The 14811-nt window shown below is 39.7% G+C and overlaps 1 protein-coding gene across 1 annotated transcript; it reads right to left on the minus strand.

Moving 5' to 3' along the window:
* Positions 1-364: 364 nt before the first annotated feature.
* Positions 365-11907, minus strand: sft2d1 (SFT2 domain containing 1). The gene is made up of 8 exons (XM_079689535.1): positions 11643-11907; positions 10712-10798; positions 9665-9747; positions 5889-5970; positions 5505-5540; positions 5355-5413; positions 3092-3121; positions 365-969 (listed from the first exon to the last, which is right to left on the minus strand). The coding sequence occupies exons 1-8, from the start codon at positions 11706-11708 to the stop codon at positions 930-932; spliced, it is 483 nt and encodes a 160-aa protein (XP_079545661.1). The 5' UTR covers positions 11709-11907; the 3' UTR covers positions 365-929.
* Between the last annotated feature and the right edge of the window lie 2904 nt (positions 11908-14811).

A 14811-nucleotide genomic window follows, 5' to 3' on the forward strand; every position in this document is an offset into this window, starting at 1 on the left:
ATCTGGGGAGAGATCCATGACTAAATGGCGTTTTATTCAGAAAACCCTCAACTCCTCATGAGGATAATGTGAACATCTGCACCACAGATGGGGGAAGGTTGAGGTTGTGAATCTTCCGGGGGAGGTTGTCATGACAACCACATCCTCAAAGGCTATGCCATCATGCCGAAGCAATACAGGGAACTCGGTGCAAGCTATTCTAGGTTATTAGGTCACATAAAATCACAATGCTCAGAAAGGCGTAATTAATGTGGACATATCTACATCTAGGAAATCTAATTTAAAGCAGAAGAGGCCATTTTAATGTAATTTGACAAGCTAAGGGGGGGCAGGTGTGTTCAAATACACATGCGGACAAACAGGCTAGACAGGAGCTGCGCTTTTAATCTCTGGATATCATATATCCCAGTGCATCATCAGTGAAGCAATGCCTCAATGGCCTAAGGGAAAATAATCATATATAAACATGGAAGAGCATCCGACAGCCTCTTTACACATCAGAGCCTTGCAAGGAAAACAGATCGCTTCCGTTTGTGTACAAGAGGTAAGAAGATCATTTCAAAATCTACAGTTCAAAATGTAAATATGTCAGATATATTTACAGGTTATATCTATAATAATGTAAAGGACTTTGTAAATTCATAATAATTTACCTGTACTCATTTAGTTTAAAATTCTTATGAAACATAGGGAAATCTTAAATATATTAAGAATTGAAAAGGCATTCTGACATCAAAAGAAAAAAGGGGTTATAATGGGAATATAGTTACAGACCTTAAGCTAAACTTGAAAAAAAGCAAGAATTCACAGTATGAAACAAGCCATAGTAAAAATCTGGAGATATAATGTATAAACAACATGGATGTATATTTTACAGTCACTGCTCTTACAGTTTGCATATTAGGACAAGTCTTCACAGCCGTGGGGTCCTAACTCACACAGGTAGTGAAGACCTTCATCACAGCATCCCTGAGGAAAGAAAAGAAAATCTAAGCAACAGCCACCATTATAAACAATGAAATAAAGGCAGCAAACAGGAATGAAGGAATGTTGTTCTCAAAAATGTAAGCCGAGGTAAAATTCTTTCATGCGAACAAAATTAAAAGCGACTTATAAAGCCCCCCCCCCGCCCTTTGTTGCGATGATTTGGGTGGGGCTCGTCATGAATAAGTGAGTGTGTTTTGGCTGGGAAGCACCACATGCTCACAGTGATGGGGGCTCCCTGTCTCCAGGTGCTCTGTTGTGAGGGATGATGCAATACGAGCGATCGCCATGGCAACCGTAGGCCGTCGTTGCCTTCTCCATTCACCCTCACACCATTTCCCTTTTGCTATCGGTGTGTTGCTATGCAGACTTCGCCTTGAGCGGCGGTGATATTTCGGTGGAGGAGGTGTTGTACCAGTCAAGGTTAAAAGGAGAAGGGGGGATCAGAAGCAGTCTGAGAGGGGGGGGGGGGGGAATCGGGGGACAGACAGGAGACTTGCTCCTTCAGACGCTCAGGTTTGTCCCTCTGATGTATGAACTAAACACACCAGAATCCTCATGTTTTTCATCCCGTACAGCTTGAGGTTTCTTTTGAAATAATCACTTGATGCTATATCCATTTCCAGAAAGAATACATGAAGAAAATATCTGTCTCAGGGAATTTTTTATCCCCAATTTTTGATTAAATATTAGGGGAAAATAGAGCCCTTAAAGCACTGTGGGAAGTGCACATGCTGCAGATTGTATTGCCTCGGTCTGAGAGGGTATAAATAGACAAGGTAAAACACATTAAAGGATCAAATCCATTGGCCATGTGGTGAAGTGGAGCCAGGTATCACGGTACGACTGGTCAGTATGGAAAGAGGCTGGTACTTCTTAATGTGTCACTCAGAGGGATAGAAGTATGTGTCACTCAGAGGGATAGAAGTATGTGATCAAAATGTGCTGCACTGAAACAACATGGCAAACAATAAAGGGATAAACCATCAACTCTAAATTAAATGAAAAATGGATTAAGAATTAAGAAGCTTAAGGAGAGAGGGACATTAATGTGTTGAACAAATTTACAAATTATAATAACAAAGGAGTAACGAATAAATAAGTTGCTCTCGGGAAATCAGAAGCAGTCAAATTTGCATTCCTCTATAGGAATTTGTTTTTTTGAAGGGTAGCACGGGAAAAGGTCTTTGTCCCAGCTCGGTATTGTTGATAGCATTTGGGTTGGGGGAGGGGGAAGTCTGGGTGGTTATGGGACGTCTCTCGGCTGTCAGGATAGATTATAGGGTCGCCCAAATACACAGGGCACTTAGGTGAGGGGGGGGGTTCACGGGGGCTCTTGCCAAATGAGACATAACCCTGCTTACAGCTGGACTGACAAAACAACACCTCACGCTGGGCTTTGAGAAAGCATTGAGGTTCAACATATGGGACAATTTGAGAAGTGGAAATCTGAGTGTATTTTCTCTGAATGAAAATTCTCTACAGATTTGAAGGCTTTTAGGTTCTATAGTGCACATTATCCAATATACATATAAAGCATGTAGCCAGAGAGAGAAAGTAGGAGGTTTCCATCCTCATATCTTAAGCACGGCAGCCTATTTAGGTCTTGATCTAATCAAAATGTGGCATTCTGCTTTAACCCTTTAGAGCTTAGCATAAGCTCATCACAGGGAATATGAAAAGCTTTATTGGAAAGGGCAGTCTTTTTGTGAATCGGTCTGAAAGAGCATTATGCCACAGGGAATGATTTCATGTAGATATTATGGATAAAGCACATAGCGTCACAGAGCTAAAGCACAGAGGAGTGTGAAACAACAAGCTGCCATTTGCCTGACACTAAGTGCCTGCACTATGGTCGTAGGGGGGATTACAGCCATATGCTGGAGGCAAACTGTTTTAAGAGGTCAATCAAAACATGTTTTCATTGGAGGGGCACTGGACATTTTCTCCAGTTTGTTGTGTGTGTATAGAGACATTTATAGACAGGACAGCAGTCAGATATAAACGGTAGCTCTAAATCTACAAAAGCACTACTATACACAATACACAACAGAAAGAACATGCACATCACATCAATGTAGACGGAACATAAATCATGTTGTCTTACCTGGCAAATGGAATGTAAGAGATGCTATACCTGAAACAGAAAAACAACGAGAGAAGAACACCAATGTTAGGACTGATCATGATTATCGCAACACAAATACATTCCTAAATACATTATAATTAGTATGTAAATGATATTTAAAATGGGATGTTTCCCTTGGATTCAAGTTTGTTTCCCTCGCTGTATGGCCATACATTCCTAGACATACTGTATATTTTTGTAATTCAATGTTCTTTACAACCAGGAGCTTTACTTGAAATTAAAGTTCCAGTTTGTTTGAATCATGCTTGCCTGCATGTCATGTCTTTGTAATGATGTGAAGTGAAAATACTATAGATTAAAAGTATAAAACAACATCACAGAGAACACAGGACCTAAACTATCTGAAGAGCAACACGCCAACATGTAGAATATGCAGTCCAATGCTCAATCAAGCAGTAATTGTTGGACTGGAGGGTCTTTGGTTTTGCTCAGAGGGGATTAACCGAGCACGATGGATGGTGAATGAATTGGATACACTGTAATCTTCGTACTAATGATTCCAGAGGGATTGGTAGCCCAACACAGAGAACAACAAAAACACGATCACTCAGAGTGATAACAGCTCAAGTGTAACACCAAAAGATTCCCAGCCCTGTTTTGATACATTTGAAAAATGGGAGGAACTTTGTAAAGCAGTTGAATGATTAACTACAGGCACAGCATGATTGCCTTCTTGTTCGACCACCAGTTAGCAGAGCTGTAATTATTAATGTAAATACTTTACACATTTCTCAAGCAAATGCTCTGACATCTAAGCGAAACAAGTAATAGCAAGGTTTGGTTTTTAGAATTCTTTGAGTCTGTGTCAGAAGTGTTTTAGTGTGATGTGGTCACTTCACAGAACTCTGAGGACTGGACTTTGCACGCCTCTGAGTGTGGATCAGCGCTGACGTCTTCCAACAGAACCACCTTCACACAGACGTCTGAGTGCCTGCGTGGGAGTGCACTGTGCCCCCCGGTCTGTTAAGAATGAGTTTGAGATGTGTGACTTGTGGTTGCCATGGGGATGCCTTCAAGAACGCAGGCAGAGCGGAAGTGATCGTAGAACGTGTAGGTGCAAAAAGCCGTCTGGTTACGAGGCTGACACAGTGCTGCTCAGTGAGGCAATCAGATCGTCCATCCCCCCCTCCCCCCCCCTCCCCTGGGCTGCTGGATTTGGCTGGGCTGCTGGTTTGTGTCTCTATGCACATTCACACACTCACAAGGCTTGGTCTTTGCTGTGTAGATATGCTCCAATTAATAGTTCTACAAGTGCGGACAGGCCCATACACGATTTAAGCAATTCATCTACTATAGATGAATTGCTTATTTCTTTCTTTTTAACCGAGTTGACCGGATTAAAGCTATCAAACAGTGCAGTGTAAAAATGGTTCAATTGGCACAAGTTAATTAAAGCAGATTAAATGACAAACGATCCTTTGGATACTGCAATAAAGTCTTGGAAATTGATCTAAGACTGAAGCATTTTGTTGTTGTTGTTGTTGTATGGATCAGTTCATGGTTAGATCAGCGTTAAAATTGCTCAACATCCTACATTAAATACATTAAAGAGAAAAAAAAATATGACGGTCTTTATTAAATATTTTATAAATGTAAATGAATTAAGGGGTCTCATTGGACCATGAACCTGTGATTAGAGAAGTAGTAATGACCACAGTTAACTGCCAGTGACCTTGTCTTATGTGTGAACACAGGTAGCAACACCTAAGTACACAATGCTGATCCAATCACTAGCTCATTCTCTACAGGTCAAACATATACTGACCTACTGTACCATGATGCCTGGCAACCTGCCAACCAGTCTTCTTACAACAGGACTCACTCAACGGGTATGTCAATCAGATGTAATTAAAGCTCAGGGAAACCAATGTAGTTAAAGTTGTATATTCTGTGTGCATCTTCAACTATCTAGAAATAATATGTATTGTTCTGAAACATCTACAATTCCAAGTATAGAGTGGTTGAATGTACAGCGTAACAAAGACGGCACAAGTTTAACCTTTATTGATTTAGTCGGGCCGGGCCAATAGCAGTAAGTCAGGTGCCAGCAGCGTGTCTAACTCAACTCCCGGATGTTTATTACAAGGCAAAGCAGCTAGAGTAACGCTCCTTATCATGTACAGTGGTAGAGAACTGTAACTCTGCTTCATGTGAGTAGGTGTGAGTGATGAGTCAATTATTTACAACTGTGCTAAAGTCAGAGATGACTGGTCAAACTTACCATGTCATTGCCAAAAACTGCATGATACAGAAGATGATAGCCAGCCCCCTTTTATGCCACTGTAAAATAAAACATGGTAATTAGAGTTAAAAACACTGCACTTTAATAATAAGTGTAGCTGGCTTTGAAAACCATGTATTATGTACTTACCCAAAACACTGCACAAAGAGTTAAGACGAGGCAGAGCTGACGGAAGAACAAAGGAATAGTTATCTTCATGCTTGCTATCTTACACTTGATTTCTTTCAGTATTTCACAGTAATCTTACATTCTAAAAACTAAAAGGAATGACATCTGCCAATAGAAAATATCAATCATTCTAAGCTGGATTGTGTTTGTCAAGATTAGCCTCACAATCCTTTAAGATCACAAGGTGGGAGATCTTTAATTGAACCAGGCCTTCTAATCCAAAGTCAGACCTGTAACACCCTCAACAGTCGGTGAAAGCAGACACCAGTGAAAACGCCTTGTGGCCTCATGACAGATCCAGTGAAGCATCGGTCTCAAGGTAACAGTAAAACACGTGGTATTTACCAGCATGACAATGGTGGCTATCAGTCTTTTTGGATCGAACATGCGCTTCAGCTGATTTAGTGGTCCCATTAGGAAGCAGGTGCTATAGAGAAACAGACAAAAACGACACATTGGACCTGTTTAAAATAGTAATCTATGGTGTTATTACGATAAAGAATTCGCATCAGCAGCATCGACAATACTATGTACGTGATACTCACAAGGCAGGACTTGAAATATTGACAAATGAACTCAAACACGTCACAACATTTTTGCAGCTTGACACAAACAGAACATACCATGACTACTGTACAAGAAGAGTTTGTTGCTAGTGAATGACATGCAGGCTATGTAGTGAAATACCAATCACATTCATATTGATAAATAAAAGCATCTAAAAGGATCATTTTGTTGCAAAATGAACTGCCACGTCAGTAGTAAGAAAAGGAATTGACGACAGCAAGTATGATGTTGTCCAAAAAGAGGTAGTTTGTCCTTTATATGTTTAAGGTTCCGCTATTTCTTTGGTCATATCCATAGAGAAGAAACGTATAACTGCTGCCTCCTCATTTTATGCCACTGCCAACCAGTAGAGTTTCATCCCGTTAGACGTGTGTATAATTGTCATGATTATTGTATGAATTCTTCTGTTGTGAGGACTTATTTAACTTGAACTTTGACCACAAAAATCTGATCAGTTTTTGACTAAATACCCATGTTTGTGCCAAATGTTAACAATATCCCTCCATTTGTTTCCTAGATATCGTGTTGCCAAGTATAGGACATACAGTATGGACAACCTGAAAACATATATTATTATTTTTTTTAAATCAGTGTCGGTTTTATCAGCCCCAATGCGATCACGTTTTGTATTCATAGCAGGTGCTAGGCATTCGACACTGTGGGGCATTTTCATAGCTCTTTCCAAAGATCACCTATTTAACAGTTCAGCCGCGAATGTGTTGCCATTTCTTTCTTTGTTCAAAATGGTGGAGTTAGTTACCAAGGTGTTGTATTCAAAATAGCTTTTTTTGTTCTTTTAGGGCTAGCAGCCCTAACACTTTTGAAAAACAGGAACTGTCCATCTGGATGGTCAGCTATATGCTTCCATATACATGATACGCCCAAATAAATCTCTTACCAGTGACAACCAGAGTGTGCCACAAGTCACCACTATAATCAATTTGACTACTTTAAAACCTCCTACATGGGTATGTGGCATGTGTGACGTTGGTAAAAGAAATATCACAAAGGCTGTCTCTCTGCTGACGAGGCGTGCAGCGCTGGGCTCCAGAGATGAGTGGGTAGAGTTTGCGTAGCGTCACATCTGTTAGATGAGACACCGCAGCAGTCTGTGTTGACGCAGGCTCTTTCTACCGGTCTGCTGAGAGGGATGGGTCATTTCTATCAACAGACACTACTGATATCTACACACATGCTGCTACTGCTGGTGGTTGGGAAGCACCACGACAGAAATGCTAATGCCATTAGTAATATTAGAGAATGCTGTATTGCTTAATGTTGAGAATAAATGTATTATTGATTGAACAGAAAAGATTGACTTAATGCTAGATTCCTCTGTTTCCAAAAAGGAACAAAATAGAAAACTTCAAAATAACCTTTACCAGGGTGCTGTGTAACATTCACAACATTAAATAAATCAAATTGTGACTGTTCAAAAGTGAAACAACTATATTTTGTTTGAAAAAGGGGAACATACTATTGACAAAAAATGAAATACATGTAAGAAATGTTTATTGTTTTACTATTAAAACAGTTGCATGTGATCCATCACTAAAATGACTCTTATTTCTGACATAATCTTCCACTACTCATTCAAATGAGGTAGCCCATGGTGTCAAAGTCACATACAGATGAAAAATGCATTAAGCTTCTTAAAATATGACACTGTTGTCTTGCTGCTGATCGGTAACCTGGGCTATGAAAGCAGAAGGTGACCCAGTTTCTTGACGCATCTAAACCTTCTGGACATATGATACCTGAAAATAGAGACTGCCCTGTCTCATCAGTGGTTCACTGTCAAAGAAGTCAAAGACATGATTGGATTCAGCCCTGGGATTATCTTGACTAAATAATCCATAATGTTGTGAAAATCCAGTAGGTTCCTGATTTCTAGTAATAGAAGATGAAATTCTAATCTTACTAAACCATGAAAATAAGACAGCCCGAAATGCAAACAATAAAGATACAACAGTTATATGTTAGTGTAGCAGCATAATTAAAGCAGGCAGCAACAACACAAGCGTACTGACTGAATCAATATCACACTGCAGAGAGAAAAAGTTTAACTGTTATCAGTCTCAGTTATGTGTATATGTGTAGTACATCTAATTATTGAAGAACATTTGCCCAAGCAAGGCCACTATAATGAGAGATTTAAAAGTATTGCATGCTGTCCTTGGGAAGGAATTAATCTGCATGCTCCTATAAAAGTTATAATGTAAGAAAACACCAATGGCTGGTCTACTTTTAGAAACAAACAACTATGAGAGCAAGTCTGTATCTCCTCCCCACACATGTGCAACCTCTCATTTGAAAACCATATCAATCAGGTCACAAAACCGCCTTTTTCTACCTCAAAAACATAGCATTTCTCCACCCATTCCTCTCTTTCTCTACTGCCAAAATCCTTTTACATGCCTTCATCTCATCACGAATCGGCTTCTGCAACAGCATCCTCAACTTTTCAATAAACTCCAGTACTTCCAGAGCTCTGCTGCCCGTCTGCTCACCCGGCCCGGCCCTGCCCTTCAGAACCTCCACTGGCTCCCTGTCCACCAACGCATCCATTTTAAAATCCTCCTCCTCACTCACAAAGCCCTCAATAGCCAGGCCCCCCTCCTACCTCACCGACCTGCTCCACCACCGCACTCCTTCCCTCCACTTCTTTGATCCAAAGAAGACCAAGCACTGGACCTACGGGGAACGGGGCCTTTTCCAAAGCGGCAGCCTCCCTCTGGAACTCTCTCCTCAAAACACATTTCTGACTGCACCAATCTGTCTTCATTCAAACCTCGTAACAAAACCTTTTCAGAGCTGCTTCTAATGTATAAGGAATCTTCTGGGTTTTATATTTTAGGCCGTTTTTTTTTTTATGAATTCAACATGTACTGTATGTGACATTAATGCAACACACAATTGAACTTCAGGTATGCTAATTAAATTGTACAATGACACAGATGGTACTTAAACTTAATAAGGTGCAGTATTAACCTTTTGCATGTAGTGTTTACCTGCCTCTGCATGATAGAGCATTTTTTTAAAGAAGCATGTCTGTTTAAGTTTATTAAAGGCAATGTGATTGCCAAGGCTGTTCATTTATATGGTAGTTATACAAAAAAAATGCATAATTGTACTAATGCTAAACTGATTAAATGTAGGAGATTATAATTTGAGGTATAATCCTTTAGTCTGGGGTAGAACCAGAACTAACCACTGTTATGGTGTAAATATACACATTATTTATGATATAAAAAAGAAGTATAACACCAGGCATTGTGCTCCAAACATTTGGTGGGTGCACAGAGAGTAAGAAAGTAAATGACATGCGTTGTATCAGTGTTGTCTTTATAAACAGCTTAGAAGCAAAACTTGGAGAAATATGTATGTATCTGTGCCAGTGGTGTCAGTCATCAAGGAAACATTTATTTAGAGTGTATAAACCTGTTGCTCCTTGTTTGTTCTATTCCTGGCAGCGTGTTATCCTGGCATGAAAAATATATTGAGACATTACATTTCTATGGACTTCTATTTTGAGCTAGACTGAAGCCTCTTACCTGGAAAGAGCAGCGATGTTCCCTAACGTGTAGAAGACGGCAAAAAGCTTCATTCCATTTGGAAGGAAAAGCAGTGCTGAACCCTAACAAAAAAGAAGAAAAAGCCTCTGTCAGCTACACAGAACAATGTGACCACACATTAATATAGGGCTTAATGCCAAGTAGCTAAATAAATAACACACATAAATAGGATTAAAGGCATAAAACGTTGTATTTTATTTTGTATTAGAACAAAAATCAACTACAAGGACAGTTGGCTGCTAATGGTTTCTCTGAAACATGATGGGCTCCCCCTACTGACAGAATACCATCAGGTTTTGTTTAAGAATCGCTGCCTGAGAAATATTTTAATCCACATGCATTTTGACGAATTGAATCACTCAACACTGGGGACACATTAAGTGTGAATAGACTATGCATTTTAACATGTAAGGGAAGATATTTAGAGTAAGTAAGGGATGCAACACTTCTAATGTTTTTGTAAGGGGATTCAAAAAACATACAGCTAATACCTGCTTCTCACAGGAGCAAAGTTTCAACATTGCTTATTTCTTCAGAAAAGCAGAGTATGGGGCAACACTGTGGATTTAAGGTAAATGCATTTTGAATGTCTGAATGGAAGAGATATCAAGAGACTATAAGATGATGTAATGTTTGTTGATAGAGATATCAGACTTTAGCAGCTAGGCATACACAGGTTCTGATGGGACTTTTTCCGTGTGAATTACCACTATGTGGTTGGCTTCAAGTGTTGCAACACTTCCTGTAATTTGAACTGCAAACTACACTTTACAAACTAAAACTTGACGTTATTTTCTGACGGAAAGCAACCTCTGTGTGAATTAAATACAAAGGATCGGAATTGTCCTGATGGTTTTGCAATGAACCATGTTAATAACTTGGGGGCTGTGCAAACATAGCACAAGAAAAGATAACTTGGAATTTTTCTTACAGCATTAACAGGGTTAGGTACGCTCCGCATTCCTGAAGTCAGTATAAAGTCAGACATAACATACAAGTCTCATTTTCATCATGTAAGGCACTCACAAGTATCGAACACAGGATGCCCCCTGCAAAGCATATGACGAACCATTTCACCCTGGTGCTGTAGCTGAGAGTGCTGGCATCAAGGACCTGGTGAGAACAATGGGAGGATGTCACAAGACAGACACAACGACCCTCAGAAAGAGCCACAGGCTTCCCACTGCTGATATACACATGTTGGCTGGAGCCAGGCAGATAACAAGATACAGTATTATCTTAAAACACACACACAGAGAACAGCACAGAACATAAGTACATTACATTTGGGGAAATTAGGTCAAAATAAATCATTGAGACCTGGGGTCACATGTTAGAAAGAAAATCGACGTATACTGTGGATTTACAAATCAAGTTTTTGTTCTACCATATGACCTCAGAGGTGCTCAGTACCAGGATGTAAAGTTAAGGAAATGTAAAGTAGAGTCTTTAAATAAATGCAAGCATTGGAGAGTGGGGTGTGTCAGGGTGAAACAGTTTAGAAAAGTTGTACCACGATTTATAAAAACACATAATTCAAGTTAGCACCTTACCCCATTTCCTCCTCATCGGGAAAGCGTGTAAAAAGTGTAAACAAACAGTACAATTTATTACATGCCTACAGAAGAACACGTTAGGTATGTTAGCTTGATCCTAGACTTAAAAAGATACACCGAAAAGAAACATGCAAATGTAACTGTAATGTTAGCTAAAAGGCTACACAGCTAGCTGAACGTGACATTTTAGCTAACTTTATTGACTAGTTTAACGTTACTTTGTCTCAGTAACAACACAACTTTTATAATTATAACAGGTTAGTGGAAGGTAACTGAGTTTCAGACAGGAAACAAAAGTAGCACAATGGTATTTTTTAATCAGTTTCATCCAGTTGACGTAACAGGACGTTAGCATTAGCAGTGTCATACAGCTGTCCTACAGTAAGTTAAGATAACGTTACCTGGTCAGTGAGACCCAACTCTTCGTTGTCGTCTTGACCGCTTAAAACACGACGAAGCTTGTCCATCGCTAAAGACCAGCTGGCAATATGAAGAAGAAAGTAAGAATCCCTATATTTCCAAATGTACTTGTGGCGTTTATGTTTGAAAGTAGTAATCGCAGTGGCAACTGCAACAAGTTTGACTTCCTGCCTTCCTGTGCTATGCTTTCTGTAAGTGCTGACATGGAATCGGTTGGATCGCTGCCGCTGTTGCCCAAAGTCTTTGGGGAGGAGTTTAAATAACAGACCGGAGATCAGCATCCAAAAACCCCACTTCCTCTGAACTGTTGCTGCCTTTAGGTGCTGTGGGAAATGATGGTATTGCACAATGAATAACTTGTAAACAACGCACATTTGCGCTCGCTTTTGACTTTATTGGTGATGTAATTTGCAGATAATGCCTTACAATATTCAATCAAATGTAGCGTTTCACAACAAAATAATTGTTTTTGTTGAAACACAGAAGGAACACACGAATTGACTTTGCATTTTACGCTAAATATTTTAAGGCTTGAATGGGAAAATACGTATAACGTGCCAAAGTGCTATGAGAAGCCCCTTTTTAAAAATAATGGGTTTTTTGCCATAATTTTTATTAGGCCGACTTGTACTCCTGCTGCTTTGTCGCCATCCAGTGGAGGTTTAACAACAAGCTAAGAAACAGTTGTCACTGTCAGTACAGTGACCATGCTTGGTAGTTTATAAAAGTATCTTGCAGAGATTGTGTTGACTTATTTTATGCATCACTTTAGCATTAGCCTACCTTTGCAAAAGATGCTGGATGATGTAAACTATTAACTGTCTGAAATTTCAGACTGTGAAAAAGACACAAAGGTTTCTTAAAGTCTTCCTTTTACCTTTTTTAAAGCTGTCGCTTTCAGTTTCTAGGGACAGTGTCATAGGTTGCAGTGTAGAAAGATGAGTGAACGTGTTTTGCCTGTGTTGCAATTTGGCCAATGTGTTGACTGAACTTCAGATTGTTGTGGATTTCTACCCCCAGATAAGGGGGGAACCCCTTTAAACATCTTCAGGCATGGAATATCGTTTTTAATGTGTTGGTTTTGGAGCCAAGGCAGAACGTTTATAAGAGTTAGCGCTGAGCTTCAGTCTGCAATGTTCAAAACAACAGATAAAGCCAGACATAGGTGTAGTCATGGACTCTGACCTGAGTTTCAACAGTCACATTAAAACAGTTACTAAATCAGCCTACTATCACCTAAAGAATATATCTAGGATTAAAAGACTGATGTCACAGCAGGATTTGGAAAAACTTGTCCATGCTTTTATCTTCAGTAGACTGGACTACTGTAATGGTGTCTTCACAGGTCTCAATAAAAAATCCATTAGAAAGCTGCAGCTAATTCAGAACGCTGCTGCTCGAGTCCTTACTAACACTAAGAAAGTGGATCATATCACTCCTGTTCTGAAGTCTTTACACTGGCTTCCTGTATGTCAAAGAATAGATTTCAAAATACTGCTGCTGGTTTATAAAGCTTTGAATGGTTTAGGCCCAAAATACATTTCTGACCTCCTGCTAAATTATGAACCATCCAGACCTCTCAGGTCTTCAGGGACTGGTCAGCTTTCTGTCCCCAGAGTCAGAACTAAACATGGTAAAGCAGCGTTCAGTTATTATGCTCCAAATATCTGGAACAAACTCCCAGAAACCTGCAGGTCCGCTGCAACTCTCACTACTTTTAAATCCAGGCTGAAGACTTTTCTTTTTGTTGCTGCTTTTAATTGAACTATTCACATCTTAAACTGCACTGTAACTTTTATCCATGTATTTGTTCTTTTAATGTTTATTTTATTATCTTTTTTTTTTAATGACTGATTTTAAATGCCATTTTCTTAATGTCTTTCATTTTTTGTGAAGCACTTTGAATTGCCTTGTGTTGAAAGGTGCTATATAAATAAACTTGCCTTGCCTTGCCTTGCCTTGCCTTGCCTTGCCTTGCCTTGCCTTGCCTTGCCTTGCCTTGCCTTGCCTTGGTTTGCCTTGGTTTGTTGATCTTTACATACGTAATATGTAGCACTTACAGAGCATTAATTTAAAGCATTAATTTAAAGCACATTCCCCAAGTGTTAGTCCATTCCTGGATCATTGTCAGGTCACCCTGTAGCTCTTCTAGGCCTGTAGAGCAAGCAGTCATCCGCCAATAACCGACAGTGGATGCCACACGTGACGGCAGGTCATTGATATAGGAAGAGCAATGGATCTAGCACAGTGCCTTGTGGGACACCAGCGTCAATGTGAACGGTTCTTGATTTCACCCATTCTACAACCACTTGTCGGCTTCTTTGCAAGTGGTTAAAAAGTTGTGGTCCAGTTTAGTATTCAGCCAGTTATACCCATGTAGGCCAGCTTCTGCAACAGGTGCTTATGTGGGACCGTGTTGAAGGCCTTTTGAGTAATCAAAGATGGTCACATGGATTTTAATTTTCTGGTCATGATATTTTGCCAGGTCATGCATTGTGACAACAAGGGGTTGAGTTTTACATAAATGGTTTTGTCAAAATCCATGCTGGAACATGGTCAGGATATAATGCTTTTCCAGGTGATTCAGCAGTAGCCTACTTTACAGATGATGTGTTCCAGGAGTTTACAACATAGGCTACTACCATCAGGGAAACTTGACTGTGGGAAATGATGGTATTGCACAATGAACAACTTGTAAACAACACACATTTGCGCTCACTTTGGACTTTATTGCTGATGTCTTTTGCAGATAATACCTGAAATATGGTTCTTTATGGTTTAATCTAGCAATGACTCGTTCCTAGTAATGCAATCTGGTTTAGTGTCATCAATGAGAGCATGCAGGTTGAGGGTCTTGCCCTTTACAACACCACAGTTGATCAAGATTTTATCCCTTCAATGTCCTTGACACAGAATGCTTTGTGTCAAGGCTATATGTTGCCTTGCCTTTTCACCAACATAACTGGTACCGAACAAGATGCATTTATGTGAACATTTAATTTTCAACCACAATCATTTTAATTGAGTTTAGACTTTTAGTTGTTACTGAAAGGCAACGCAAGCTTAGTGGTAGTTGACCACGTGGTGGAGCAGTTGGGCGTAGAACCTATACTATTTCTAAAGGTTTTGGAGATATTTAAAATAAATATA

This window comes from Notothenia rossii (assembly GCF_949606895.1).
Source record: "Notothenia rossii genome assembly, chromosome: 6".
Taxonomy (NCBI): Eukaryota; Metazoa; Chordata; class Actinopteri; order Perciformes; family Nototheniidae; genus Notothenia; species Notothenia rossii.

What these genes read in the sequence shown, in the direction of transcription:
- sft2d1 (XM_079689535.1), bottom strand. Translation starts at nt 11,708, where the DNA reads ATGGACAAGCTTCGTCGTGTTTTAAGCGGTCAAGACGACAACGAAGAG. An exon ending in TAGCCACCATTGTCATGCTG is followed by an intron (nt 5,541 to 5,888) that starts GTAAATACCACG and finishes TTCTTCCGTCAG; the next exon opens with CTCTGCCTCGTCTTAACTCT. An exon ending in TCTTACATTCCATTTGCCAG is followed by an intron (nt 970 to 3,091) that starts GTAAGACAACAT and finishes TTCTTTCCTCAG; the next exon opens with GGATGCTGTGATGAAGGTCT.